We start from the raw sequence: 15,753 nt of genomic DNA on the forward strand, positions 1-15,753 counted from the left end.
TTAGTTTACCGGAGAAGTATATTAATTGGATTAAAGCATTAAATAAGGGACCATTAGCGAAAGTGACAGTAAATGGACATGTATCAAAGCAATTTAACTTAAGCAGGTCAACACAACAGGGATGCCCACTATCACCTTTATTGTTTGCGCTAGCTATAGAACCACTAGCAGAATTGATAAGAACAGAAAATAATATAAAAGGGATAAAAATAAAAGACAAGGAATATAAAATCAGTTTATTTGCGGATGATGTTATAGTATACTTAACAGAACCAGAACTATCAATAAAAGAATTATATAAGAAATTGAAGGAATATGGAGAAGTGTCGGGTTACAAGATCAACGTAAATAAAAGTGAAGAAATGCCTATGAATGATGCGGATTTCTCAAAATTTAAGAAAGAATCACCATTTAGATGGCAAATGCAAGCAATAAGATACCTAGGTGTACAAATAAACAAAAATCTCGGCCAACTATATAAACTCAATTATTGTCCACTAATGAAAAAATTACAGGACGATTTAGAGCATTGGAAAGATTTACCATTAACACTAATAGGAAGGATAAACTGTATTAAAATGAACATTTTTCCAAGGATATTATACCTATTTCAGGCATTACCAATACAACTGACAGAGAAATTCTTCAAGGAGTTAAAGAAAATAATAAGGAAATTTTTATGGAAAGGGGGGGAAACCGAGGATAGCACTAGATAAATTAACAGAATGGTATAAACAAGGAGGCTTACAACTGCCAAACTTTAAAAATTATTATAGAGCCGCACAATTAAGATACCTATCAGATTTTTATCAAACAAGGGAAAAGCCAGATTGGACTAGATTAGAATTAGATAAAATAGGGGAAAAGACACCTGAATACATATTATATAAATGGGATGAAAAATTGGTACAACATAGAAGTTCTCCAGTATTACATCATCTACTCAATATTTGGAAGAAGATTCATGTAGAAAGAAATAAAACAAATTATCAATTACCAAAACTAATATTGACGCAAAACAAGTTACTCCCTTTTACAATAGATAACCTTTCCTTTAGAGAATGGGAGAAAAAAGGGATTAAAAGAATAGAAAATTGTTTTTCAGGAAATAGATTATTATCCTTTGAACAAATGAAAGATAAATACAATATAACTCAAGATACAGCACTGGCATATTACCAATTGAGATCCTACTTGAAGGATAAATTAGGAAGCAGTTTGAGTTTGCCAGAGGGAAGTAACTTTGAATATGTGATTACAGATACAATGTTAATCAAAAGATTTATAACAAATATGTATATTAAACTGCAAGAAAAGGAGAATGAGGAAACAAATGGTAAAACTAAACAAAAATGGGAACAAGATTTAAATATAAAGATAAAAAAGGAAACATGGGAGAAGTTATGCTCTGGAACGATGAGAAATACAATAAATACGAGGTTACGTATGATACAATATAACTGGATACACAGGCTATACATTACACCTCAAAAGTTAAATAAATGGGACCCAACAGTATCTGATAGATATTTTCGATGTAAAAAAGAAATGGGAACAACAATTCATGCAATCTGGACATGTGTAAAAGTAGAAAAATTTTGGGAAGATCTCAATCAGATATTAAATAAAATAACAGAAAACAATATACCAAAGAATCCAGAGATCTTTCTCCTAAGTAACATAAAAAACAAAGAATTTGGAATTGATTTGGAGGATGCACAAAAAAGATTTGTTAAGATAGCTCTAGCCGTAGCAAAAAAATGTATTATGTCAACCTGGAAATTGGAAGATAATTTGAAAATACAACAATGGTATATAGAAATGAATAAATGTATTCCATTAGAAAAAATAACATATAGTTTAAGAAATAATATTGAAATATTCAAACAAATATGGGAGCCTTATATTAAACACAATAGCGAAAACCTACTGGGGACAATCACTACCTAAGTTAACGGAAGGAAAAGGAAATGAAAAGAATGGACTCAGTGGAATTTCTGGTGTATTTTTATTGAATGACAACATTGTCTGACTGGTTTAATGTATCCTAGATTTTATACCTTAAATGGACGGGAGGGGGGAGAAAATGACATTGTATATGTGTGAAAAGGAAAAAATGTGTATCATGGTTAATGTGATTTATGGTGTGAAAAATAAAAAATTATATATAAAAAAAAATCTTTCTCTGTACTCTAGGTATTTTAAGCCAGGCAACATCACTGTAAATCTTCTCTGCACCCTTTCCACCTTATCTATATCCTTCCTATAATTTGGAGACCAGAAATGAACACAATACTCTAAACTTGGCCTCACCAACACCTTAAACAGTTGCAACATCACTTCCCAGCTCCTATACTCTATGATTTATGAAGGCCAGCATACCAAATGCCTTCTTAACCACCCTGTCTACATGGGAATCTACCTTCAAGGAACCCTGCACCATAACTCCAAGATCTCTTTGTACTTGTGCATTCCCCAATGTCCTCCCCTTTACTACATATGTCCTATTTCGATTATTTTTACCAAAATGAAGCATCTCACACTTCTCTACATTAAATTCCATCTGCCAGCTTTCAGCCCAACTCTCCAGACAAACCTCGCTATTCACCACTCCCCCTATTTTCATATCGTCTGTATATATGAAAATCGTCTCTGAGGATCTGTGGATTCACCTCCAGCACTCTTGCAGCCTCTGCAGCCACATAAGGCTTCAGTTCAGTTCCAACCATCAGCAACCCAAGTTCAGATCCAAACCTCCAACACAATGAGGAAGCCTTCAGCACCCAGGGTCCTTTGGGAGTCCTCCTTGCCCTCAGCATCCTTTCAAATCCTGGTTCTGATACCTGATTCTCATGAGCCAGTCTCCAGCAGCCTGCAGCTTGGTGCAAATTCTTTGATCTCAAGTCACCAGCACTGTTCCTCACCAGCAAGACCCCAATAGGCCTACATGGGTCCTTCAGCCACAAAGCCCCTTGCTGTTCCACCACCTAGGTCACCATCCTTATTGTTGTCTCTCCTCTGCTTCTCCTTCTCACCCCGGGGGGGGGGGGGGGGGTTGTTCTTCCCATTACTGATGTCCAGATACATTACTCCCCTGAAACCCCTCAAGGCTGCTGCCGAACACAGGCTCCACCATCTTGAACCCAGATCCCAAGGTCGCAGAATTTTAAATAAAACACGCCAGCAACTTTACCAGGCTGCTTAAAGCCTGAAGAGAGTCATTGGCAGTAGGACTGGGCAGTAGGACTGGGCAGTAGGGGGGGAGTGTTATGTCTCTGCTCCCCACCCTTCCTGGGTCTGCACCAGCACTGCCATTTCAGAAACTCTGGCAGTGCCACCATTAACAAATAAAAGCAAAATCCTTTCAAAATGTAATGTGTTAACATATTTATTATTTTTTAAATAATTATTAATTATTATATTTACTGTACAGTGATGATCATATACTTTTGCACAAGTGCAAATGCAGCTGATTGATAGGAACGTTACCCAATCTTTTTTGGTAGGATTGAGGTGAAATGGAAAACAATCACAGCAGATCTAGGAAGATTCACAACTGACATCAGCTAACTTACTCAATATATTACAGGTATGTGAGATTCATAAAGGCAAGGAAGTGCTCACCGAGTGCTTTTGTCAATAAGGCAAGTGTGCATCTGCTTCAGACTTTAAATTAGAAGTATACAAGGGATACAGCAAGCCCCTGGATTTGAAATTTATTTCTCCCAAACAGAGGGCTGAATAACTGACTTAACTAAATCATTCAAGTATTAAATTTATGAACACAGTGTCCTGCATCGTGAAACCCAAGTCTAATTTTTCTGGATTTCAAGATACCAAAAACATAAATGATCATCGTATTAGTAACAAGGGTTTCAGTTTCAGCCAAGATGGCTGGAAAATTTCAGAGTACTCTTCAGTTGTCCTCACCAAGTTGTGAAGCAGTCAGAGTCCAAACCTCATGTTGTATGACAATCAGGCTCTTGAACACCCTCTTATTACACGAAGCATGGACTGCTCCAACATCACAAAATGATTGCCTGCACTACTGTAACACATCACCTTTTTCTTGCATTATGGTAACTGTCAATGTTTAGTATTTATTAATTATTTTTAATCCAATTTAATGCATATGATTAAAGTTTCTTAAAGTACCTGTTTGGCTGCAGCAAGTAAGAATTTTTGGTGCATATGTAAATTGTACAATGTGTATGATAATAAACTCATTATCATTACCTGAAGGACATCATTAATCTATCTTTTTGACAGGGTTGAATGTCTACATCAATCACTTACCAGAAGACTTCGTTACAACGGCTGCATTGCACACGCCGAGCCTTAGGTTCCTGCACCTGGATCACCATTGGACAGTCAGCACCAGGACAAAGCTGCAGCTGGTAATGGCTCTATTTGAGGAGTAACCAGGACAACAGTTAGCAGAGAGAATGCAGCAGGCCCTTTAACATACCACAAGAATAGCTCCTACTTACTTTTATCTTTAGTATACAAATAAACCTCTCAAGAAGATTCTTGGATTTCAACTCAATATTTCCAGTGATTTATTCAGACGAAGGATTGGCACAATTTTTGACAAAATTGATCCAAACCAAATCTGACCAAGATCACTAATAGAGAAATTTGCAGAAGTACCTTGCCATGTTTTAGACATTGCATACAATCATGAATGATTTCCTGTAGGGGAAGTATATTGCATAAAAAGAGCCACAAAAATTTAGTTCAACAAGAAAATCTGCAGATGCCGGGGTCGAGCGCAGTATATTGTAAAATGCTGGAGAAACTCTGCAGGTCACATAGCATCCATAAGGGAAAGGCAGTCGGCAATTCAGGCCCAAGCCTTTCTTCAAGACTCAAGGTTCAGGACTCTAAAACTGTTGACTGCCTTTTGGTTTCTATGGAGGCTGCATGAACTGCTGAGATTCTTTGTGCATTCCACAAGTATTCAAATAGATTTTCAAAAGTTAAAGCTGCTGTTAAGTTCCCCCCCCCCCCCCCAAGACACAGCAACAGCACTCACTTCCTCTCCTTGTAGTGCAAATGTTAATAATAATAAACCACATCAGTATCTTCCAGACAAGTATGAACATGGCCATCTGCTGCCTGACAAAAATACACACAACACCCAAAGTAAAAACACAATGCTGGAGAAACAAAATACAGTACATAACCAACATTTTGAGAGTGGGGGAGGGGCCAAGGGGGTGATTGGTGGGAAGGGAGGAGAAGGTGAGCGAGTAACACAAAGAGCGATCCCTGTAGAAGGAGCGATCCCTGAGGGAGGCAGAGAGGGGAAGATGAGTCTGGTGCTGGGATCACATAGTAATGGTGGAGGAATATGTTAGAAGTGGAGAGTAGTGGGGTGGTAGGTGAGGACAAGAGGAATGCTGTCCTTGTTGCATGTGGGGGCGGAGGGAACCAGAGCAAATGTGCAGGTAACAGAGAATATGCAGGTGAGGACAGAGTTGATTGTAGTAAAATGGAAGCCACATTTCTTGAAGAAGGAGGACACCTTGGATGATCTGGCATGGAATACCCTGTCCTGGGAGCAGATGTGATGGAGATGGAGGAATTGAGATAAAGGAATGGAATCCTTACAGGGAACAGGGTGTAAAGAGGTGTACTCAAGGTAGCAGGTGGATTTGTAAAAGATGTCTCTCGAGAGTTTGTCTCCTGATATGGAGATAGAGACCTTGAGAAAGAGGTGATTGTTGCTAGAGATGGACAAAGTGAATTTGAGGTCAGAAAGCAAAGTTGACGACCTCATCTCGGGTACCTGAGGCAGCACCAAAGTAGTGGTCAATGAAGTGTTTGAGGAGCCTTGCCTGCGAAGGCTTGGAGAATGGATTGCCCTGCATAGCCAACAAAAAGGCAGGCATCGTGCAAATACGGTATCTATGGCTGCCCCATTTGTTTGGAGAAAGTAGGATGAGCCAAAGGAGAAGTTATTGAGGATGAGGTCAAGTTCTACCATCCAAAGGAGGGTGGTGGTAGAGGCGGTTGGGGTTGGGGGGGCGCCTGGTCTGCTGTTGAGGAAGAAACAAAGGCTTTGGGGCCTTCAGTTTGAGGTATGGAGGTGTATAGTGATTAAATGTCCATGGTGGAGATTAGGCAGTCAAGTTCAGGAAACTGGATGTTGTTGAAGTAATGGAGGGCATGTGAAGTATCATGGATGTAGGTTGGAAGGGATGAGACCAGGGGGGACAAAACAGAATCGAGGTAAGCAGATATCAGTTCGATAGAGCAGGAGGACATGGATATGATGGGTTTCTCGGGGCAGTTGGGTTTGTGGATCTTGAATGAAAATCCAAAGGTTTCCACAGGTACATTAAGTGCAAAAGGATACTAAGGGACAAAATTTGTCCCCTTGAAGATCAGAGTGGTCGGCTTTGCATGGAGCCAGAAAAGATGAGAGAGATCTTAATTTTTTTTTTGCCTCAGTATTAACTCAGGAAACTGGCACAAAGTCTAGGAAATTAAGGAAACAAGAAGTGAAGTCATGGAATCTATACATATTAAAGTGGAGAAGGTGCTTGCTGTCTTAAAGCAAATAAGGGTGAATAAACGCCCAGGGCTTGACAAGATACTGCCTCGGTCCTAGAGGGAGGCTAGTGTGGAAATTGCAAGGGCCATGGTAGAAATATTTATAATATCCTTAGTCGCAGGTGAGATGCCAGAGGATTGGAGGGTAGCTCATGTTGTTCCGTTGTTCAAAAGGCTCCAAAAGTAACCCTGGAGATCGTAAGCTAGTAAACCTGATGTCAGTAGTAGGCAAATTATTGGAAGATGTCCTAAGAGATCAGAAATACAAGTATTTGGATTTTTTGGGACTGATTGGGGATATTCAACATGGCTTTGTGTGTGTTAGGTCGTGTTTAACCAATCTGATAGTTTTTCAACGAGGTTACTAGGAAAACTGATGAAGGAAAGCCTGTGGATGTCCACATGGTATTCAGAAAAGCCTTTGACAATGTTCCACATGGGAGGTTAGCTCAGAATTCATGGTGAGATCGTAAACTGGATTCGACATTGACTGTGCGGGGATGACAGAGAGTGGAAATGGATGATTGCTTCTCAGACTAGAGGCCTGGGATTGATGCTGGGACCATTGTTGTTTGCCATCCATATCAATGATCTGGATAATGTGGTAAATTGGATCAGCAAGTTTGCAGATGATACAAAAATTGGAGGCATTGTGGACAAGGATTGCTTTCAAAGCTTGCATAGGAATTTGGACCAGTTGAAGAATGACAGATGGAATTTAATGCAGACAAGTGTGAGGTGTTGCATCTTGGAAAGACAAACCAAGGTGGGACATAAACAGTAATTGGTAGGGCACTGATGAGTGCAGTACAACAGAGGGATCTGGCAATACAGATACATAATTCCCTTAAAGTGGGAATTATGGGTAGATAGGGTTGAAAAGAGAGTTTTTGGCATATTGGCCTTCATAAATTGAAGTATTGAGGAAAGGAGCTGGGATGTTATGGTAAAATTGTATAGGACATTGATGAGGTGAAATTTGGAGTATTATGTGCAGTTTTGGTCACCTATCTGCAGGAAATATATCAATAATATTGAAAGAGTACAGAAAAGATTTACTAGGATGTGGCCCAGACTTCAAGAATTGAGTTAGAGGGAAAGACTTTTTTCCCTGGAGTGTAGCTGAATGAGGGAAGGTTTGATAGAGGTACAGATGGAGTAAACACAAGTAAGCTTTTTCCACCGAGGTTAGGCGAGATACAAACAAGTGGACATTGCTTAAGCGTGAAAAGGAAAAAGTTTAGGGAGAACTTCTTCACACAGAGTGGTGGGAGTGTGGAATGAGCTGCCAGCTGAAGTGATGAATGAGGGCTAATTTTTCACAATTAAGAAGAATTTGGACAGGTACATGGATTGGAGGGGTATGGATGGCTATGGAGTGTGCAGGTCAGTGGGATTGGGAAGAATAATAGTTTGGCACAGACTAGAAGGACCAAAGGTCCTGTTTCTGTGCTGTAATATTCAATTATTCAATGGCTATATGACTAGAAGTGATGAGTTCAGAGAAAATTTAAGGCAGGCTGGTTGAAGAAGTAGGCACAGAGATGGAGATGATGACAGAAGAAGAGTTCAGCATCATGGTAAGCACAGATCTCGTTAAGTGTTGGCAAAGGGAGATTAAGGTGAGGCCTCTACTGAGTACAGAGCACCCTCTCTTTGAGTGGAGAAAATTGGAGGGAATGGTAAAGATCAGGCAATTGTTGGAGTGGGATGGTCAATGGAGTGAAAGGTATTGGAGGGAGGATCAGGAGGAAGAGGGTAGGAATGATTCATGGGAAGAAGGAATGGGTTGGAGAAGTTGGGTTTTGTGGGGAGGAGAGAGAAGAGATGCAGAAATGGGAGGTGAAAGGGGCCTCTGAGAATTTGATTTGGAGGCTCAGTCCTGTCGGCCACAGGGTGAAAGTTCACGATAGAGGCTGGGACCTACAGGCCGCCAGGGCTGAAAAGACCAAGCCTCCATTATAATTGAGCTAGATACAAGTGGGAGATGAAGAAACTTATCACTGTTTAGTTGAAAGCTGAAAACAGCCATAAAAGGCTTATGATTGTTCTCCACTGAAATCCTGAGACAATGAACGTTTGCTAAGAAGAAAGCCTTTTCAAACAAACAGCCATTTGCCTCATGGCCTGTAAAGACAAGCCAGAGACCACTGCCATGAGGAGTGTTTTTAGAAAAAGAGCCAATTACGATCAAAGCATGTGATTAAAGATATTTGAAAAGCTGCGTTTTAAGTATTCACCCAGATTCAACTGAAGTCAGAAATGCAGTAACATTCTGTTGAGAAAAGAACTGCTACTATATTCTCCTTGTCAATGGAGGAATACAGAATCAGTTGCTTCGAAGAAAAGGGCCACTTTGACTGTCTCTCTTGCTCAATAGAGAGCAGTACTACTGGGGCCATTTGTAATGGTCATTTAATCTAAAACCCTTGCCTGGGTTTGTCAAATCATCGTGGAAATCACAAGTTCCGAAACCTTCATGCAAGAGAGGGGAATTGTGAAAAAAGTCATTTGTATGAACAAATATTTCTCTGAAAACAGTTCTACAAGAATTTGAGTTATGAGAGTTTGATGTCTCGGTGTCTCAACTACATAATTACTTTTGAACAGCAGTTTAAAGACGGAGTTTCAACACAAAAGATTTCTAAATTTGAATAATCTCTTCAGAATTGTGCCTAAACTGTAATGGTTTGGGATCGGCCACACAGAGGCACATATATACATTTGCACATTGTGGGGGTAAGTTTAGAGTTAAGTAAGAAATGTTATATTATTAATAATTATTAATAAAAATTATTGTTTTGTGTATACCATTGCCTTGGTGAATTTCTATTGTTGCTGGTCTACGTCATAAAACTTATACACAAAGATAGGACGTTCATTGAACACTATACCCAACAAACAATAGATATTAAAGTGCCAAATTCTCATGCTTTGCAGTAAAGAGCCAATATACATTATATGCTCAAGGCTCCACAATGAGCATGGAACACTTAACTTTCTGAGTCACAGCTGTCCTAAAGAGCATGTATCTATCCTTGCACATGAGCATACAAGGTCAATGGAGAGAAGTATTTTAATTGGCAGGGCTCAATTCCCAAAGCCTTCAACTAGAGAGTGTACATTTTAAACAGCAGCCACTGTCTAACCTCTAGTCTTGTAATTAGGTCAGAAATTCTGCACAAGATTCATTACACAAGTTTATCCTTTGTCCCATTACCATGCTTGTTTGCATTTACCTATCAATATCACTGTATTTTGATAAAACATGGTCAAATTGAGGAGCATTATGTGCTCACCTCGGCATGGTGATGATCTGCCTTCCTGGACTACTTTATTCAGTGTCTTTCATCTCCAGTATTTTCAAACTGATTAGAAACAGTGGCAGATTAACCACTAGACTGAGTGGGCTGAAGCCTAAGGGCCTAGAAAGTAAGGGGCCCCCATCACAACCAATGGTACACCAATATAACCATTTGCCAATATGGGCCCGTTTTAGTCCTGCATCTATCCATCAATCAAGGCTCCAAAATGCCAAACCAGATTAAGGAAACCTGGGCCGCTTGGTCTTTCGAACACCAAACAGCGCAGCGACCAGTTTCATGGCAGCCAGAAATCCCATGGTGAGAATGCACCTATCTGTGCTGAAGCAGCCAAGGGCACAGTCGCAACTCAGAAGTGACTTAAGGAGCATGCATGGTGTTCTCCAACACCATGACTGGCAGCAATGGGAGCAGAGCCTCATGGTTGGGGTTGGGGGGGGGGGGCTTGTGCTGGTCTCATCAGTGCAGAGGTGGGGATCGGCATCCTGAACAGCAGCCACTAACTGAAGGCAAGGAACAGGAGCGTGTCGTGCCCTTCTCCCGTGCAAAGTTTTGGACCAAAGGTTTGGCCTGCGGGTGGGTGGGGGGGGGGCACAAATAACTCATTTGGGGAGTATATGGCCCACAATTGTCCCCCATGATGCCGGCCATGAACTGGTGTATTCCCAACACATGTCCAGTGGTTAAATTTAGAATATGTGAGGGCATCACGCCCAAAAGCTAATAAATGAAACAATCTCACTTTATTCTATTCAACAAAGAATGGGGGCTGTGGGGAAGGAGGGCAAAATCAGGGGGCCTTACTAAAGCTCAGCCTAGAGCCTGGGTGGTAGTTAATCCACCACTGATTAGAAAATAACATGAAAAAATCATTTTTCTTGAGAACCTCACATGAACTTCATGGTAAATTTACACTGAATCAAATCAGAAGGTAACAATTTGTTAGCCAAGCCAGGCTTCGTGGTTGGTGCTGAAATTCAGAATGAGAAACAGACTGCAGCGACGATGTTGGAAATGCAAACATCAGATATAGTTGGATTATTTGAAAGTTCCCAGAGAGTTCCATTCTGTGCACATCTTTAAACAGATGGTCCGGCTGACTCGGTTAGCAAATTTTACAGCTCACCTGGTCGCCTGTCCATTTTGTTATGACAACTGAAGCAGATTTACCTTCAAATAACAAAGCACTGAAAGATCAGTATTGCAAATGGTGGACAAGATTTGGATTAGGGTGGAGGGGGACATGGTTATTGCTTTGTTCAGAGCTTTTCCTGCTGCATCATCAACTTATTTCTTTTTGTACCAGCATTGTCCAGTCATGTTGCAACTAAAAAATTCAGAGAAAAGAGCATTTCCCTTTGAGTTAATCCTGATCTGGGAGCAACACTGATCAGGCATGACTTGCCACCCTTTGACTACAAAATTTAGTGAACAATCCCCCTTGAATACTAAATCAATTGCATACAGCAAGTTAAAAACTCCAAGATAACACATATCTCCATGGGTCATGGGGCATTAAAAGTTATGAATCAACAGCAAGTTTCATCAACCAAGTTTATGTGCAACATTGCAGATGAAGACAACATGTAGAATGTTCAAACTAAAATGAGTGCTTATTTTAACTTATATTGGGATTAAAAACACAAGTTTAACAAAACTTAATAACCCAAATAAATATTATTTTTCCTTTTTTCACCTGATTTACATGTGCCTTTTCCAAGCAGCTACAGAGATAGGGTGCATCCAATCAAGGAGACAAGGATAATAATTTTAAAATTAATGAACTGAGAGTTCAATAAAGGGCATCAAAGATAACAAGTTCAATATTCCTCATCCATGACCCAAGTATCATTATTCAACGTTGGTTAGCGATTTAATGAGCAAAGACATGGAGATTCAGTAGAGAAAAAGAATTAAGGGTCATCAATGTGGATAAAGATTTCAGCATCAATGCTAAAGTGATAAAAGTCAGCCAGACAGCAAGCAGAAGTTGAAGCAACAGTTGATGTTAATATTGGGAAATTAATTTTCTAGAAATTTAACATAAAAGACTCCGACTTCCTGTCATGGTTAAAAATCCCTATCATGAGCAAAGGACTGTTACTGTACGTCTTAATATTTTAATGTGTTTAACTATTCTAACATATTTATGTAAACATGCTCCGTGGTCCTGTCTTTACCATGCGATCATGGTATGAATGATAAGAAAAGGTGACTTGACTTGATATAGAAACCTTACATACCATCTTTCCTGCAGTTCATTAATGCAAGTAGTGAAAAACTGCAAGCTAACAACTAATCACTGGAGTTCTCCACTACTTATTTTCTCATCTGATGTGGACCCATTTATTCCAACTGCTTTCTAAGAGAGCCAAGGAATTCTCTACCCTGCAGTTTCAAGGAAACAGTGAAGATTCACTCTTCAAATTATGATCTTGTACTAGCTATTAATGTTTCAGCTATCTTCCTATAGCTGAAACATTAATTCAGGTTTTAATTATTTTGATGTCTCCTTTTTCATCTGTAGAATAGATCTATGCTAATTAATTCTAAGATCTAAAATTAATCAAGATTTCTACTAATCTGTAGCTCGCTCCTGCATCACAACACTATTATATTGCTCTATTGAGGAATTGGTTTTATCCAGCTGAATTGCAAAAAAATTTTCTTCTGCAAGAGACATCAATGCACAACTCAACTGGAGCATCTGGAGAGTGGATAACAAGGCAAGTGCTTTCACAACTCAAATTGCTTGGGTCACACATTTGAAAGTGCTTCTATTTCTAATCTACAAGAAGATGAGTTAATTTGCAAGTTTAGTGTCACTTTCAACTTGGGTGTCATATCAGTAACCAGTGTTGAAATATGCAATTTTCACCTGCTCAGATTAAGAGAATCAAGAAAAAACAAAATGCTGGAGAAGCTCAGCAGGTCAAACAGTGTCCTTTATGTAGCCAAGGTAAAAATACATCACCGATATTTCAAGCTTGAGCCCTTTGGTGAGAGAACGCCACAGGTGTCCCAACAAAAAGGTAGTGTGGTGGGGGGAGTAGAAAAAGCAGGAGATGATAGGTGGACAGCAGCAATGAGGGGGTGGGGGGGTTGGCTGGGTGGGTAAGGGGGAAGGTAGGGGAGAACTGGAAAGACAGGAAAGGGGAAGGGAAAAGAAAAGGCAAGCAAGTTTAGCAGAAAGCAGAGAAGTTAATGTTAATGCCATCTGGCTGGTGCCTGCCCAGATAGTTCTGTATTTTTACCTTGGCTACATAAAGGACACTGTTTGACCTGCTGAGCTTTTACAGCATTTTGTGTTTTTACTTCATCCACGGTGTCTGCAGATTTTCATGATTTACTTAAGAGAATCACATAGTCCATTGTTATGGAGGAACTAATTACCTTTTTCTTATAGCAGCTCCTAACATTTCCAACAGTTTTTGTTAGGTTATCTTGAATAATATGATTTAACTACCATAGAAAAGTAAGGCTATGTTTAATTGCCTCTTGTATTTAGACATCAAAAACAAAAAATAATACAGGAAGAAAGAATGCAATTAAGAATAACTGTTATTGGTCCATTGGTTCTCTCTTTATCCAGGATCTCTTGGAGATCAGTTCTTGTCTAATTACAGCACCATGTTTTTATCCTCTGTGGTACCTTGCAAATGACACAATGAACTTCTGCAGTCTATTCATAGTAGACAGGATCCCTCCAGGTTCAATCTACTCATTTCCCAACATCTAGACACGCTTTCTAAATTGATCAATGCACAACGATTGCATGCCTTTGTTAATTTTATTCCCCACTTTGTTCTAAATCAGGAACTTTAATGTCAATTAAATACTTAAGATGAATTCATGCACCCCAATCAAGAAAACAACCATTTTAGTTTTAGAATATCCAATTTATATTTGCCTCTGATTTTTATATTGTATAATTTCCTTAATCAGAAACTGTTACTTCCTCCTGTTGCATCCTGGCAGAACTCCAATGCATTGCAGTTACCATTCAATCTTTAATAGTCAACCATTCATCCCATAAAAGCTCAATAATCACCCACCTCGACATAATCTCTGAAGAGGTAGCGCCTGTATTTTTCCTTCAGTTCATTAGAGATCAAAGGAAAAGCAAAGTCTTCAGGTGTTCGGAGCAAACAATCTTGTGCCATGCAGGATATGCCTAGCAAGACAAAAGAACTAGTTTCTTCAACCATAACAAGAAGTCTATCAACAGTTTGGAGGAGGATCAATTTTTCCAAGAAAATATTATTAATTTTTGCAAATGAATCTGCAAAACCAGCTGCATTGCTCTCCGAATGGCAAGCATTTTCTCCCCCCCCCCCCCAAACAGAACATGATAAGACTGAGTGCATAGCATCCTGCCTCTTAATGGAAAATAAATATGTACTAAAACCACTAGTACAGAAGACAGCCATTTGACTCAAGGCAAATGCTCTGAAGAGCTACTATGAACGCCATCAATCTTCATCATAAAAATTCACAGTCTTTTCAGCTCTCGACTCCTGTCCTCAGCTGTACATCCACCTGAAAGAATCTCCAGATGACAGGCACTTCAAAAGAGGGATACTTCAAATTCAGCCACAGTAATAGCATTTGTCAGTGCAGTAGCATCCCCATTATCCAGAATTCAATCAACTGGAAACTCAACCAACCGGCAAAAGAAAATAAATAAATTTAATGAATAACACTGGGCAGATGGACCCAGCGGGGGAGTGCTGAGACTTCATTTTGGCACACGCAGGTTTGCTCCGTAGAACTAGCAATGCCCCATAATGCATGTGTATTCTTTTCACTTTCGCCACTTGTGTGAAAGTGAGCCACCAGATTGTTGGAGCGAGGAGGGTGTGCTGAGGGCCTAACCAAGACTTGCATTGAGGCAAATCAGGTTGTCAGTGCAAGGAAGGTGGCAAGTTTTCAATAAAGTTGCATTGGAATGAAATGGCGCCACCCAGGACGAGGAGTCAGCCAATGCCACTCACTCCTGGGGCAACTCCCCCAAAGTGCCTTCCTATCCCTGCCTAGTAAGAGTTTTTACCATTATTAGTATTAGGCGTATTACTATGGTTTTATCTGTAAATTTGAAGGGGGGCGTTAATTATAATGACAGCACGGCTAGCAGAATGCTGTTAACAGCACCAGTGAATGGGTTCGAATTTAAATTTTGTAAGTTTCAGAAATTACCTGATTAAAGTGAACTTTATATAAGCCTGCAGCTGACGTGGACTTTTTACCCCCTCCATAAATCTTCGTCCGCGAAGCCAAGCCAAAGAAGATATAATTAAGGACTACAATGGTGATCATTTTCAAATTACTTTACATTTTGCACTGTCTTTTGTCTTTTCAACAGTGTATTCTTAATGCAAGTGTTTTAATTAGGCATTGATACTCAGTCAACCAGAAAATTTGCATATGGCATCTGCAATCCCCGTAGGTGCCAGTTAATGGGGATTCTACTGTATAAGCAAGTTTCAGCCCCACCGGAAGACAGAGGGGAAGATATCCATGCCCTCCAAAATTTAAAGAACAAGTTTGTATCAGTTGTACGCTAGCGATGTCTTCTTTAGCAATAAATACAAAATGAAGCAGTGCAGTTTTAATTCACAACAGGTTTCAAGCACCATAGGAAGTGTGCCTCCACAAATACTGAAAATGCATTTAATGCTCGTTTGAGTGTCACAATTGACATTTAAGGTCTAGCATAAAATAATTAATGGACACTCAGACAAGAGAAAAAAAGAACACACACAAAAGACTTTCCCCTCTGCCAGGAATCATCATCAACAGGGCAAAAGCCAACCAATTGACAACAGTTATTTGGTCACTGTCATATGGAATGCACAGAATGGAGGTTCTGGTG

The 15,753-nt window shown here is 39.7% G+C and overlaps 1 protein-coding gene across 3 annotated transcripts in view; it reads right to left on the reverse strand.

The window, feature by feature from the left end:
- Positions 1-15,753, reverse strand: part of arih2 (ariadne homolog 2 (Drosophila)) — a 147,185-nt gene that overhangs the window by 42,084 nt on the left and 89,348 nt on the right. For all 3 annotated transcript variants that reach the window (XM_069937319.1, XM_069937317.1, XM_069937318.1), the window contains exons 6-7: positions 13,937-14,055; positions 4,297-4,406 (exon numbers count right to left, since the gene is read on the reverse strand). In XM_069937319.1, the coding sequence (XP_069793420.1) occupies positions 4,297-4,406; positions 13,937-14,055 (229 nt within the window). The remainder of the gene's footprint in view (positions 1-4,296; positions 4,407-13,936; positions 14,056-15,753) is intronic.

This window comes from Narcine bancroftii, chromosome 5 (assembly GCF_036971445.1).
Source record: "Narcine bancroftii isolate sNarBan1 chromosome 5, sNarBan1.hap1, whole genome shotgun sequence".
Lineage (NCBI taxonomy): Eukaryota > Metazoa > Chordata > Chondrichthyes > Torpediniformes > Narcinidae > Narcine > Narcine bancroftii.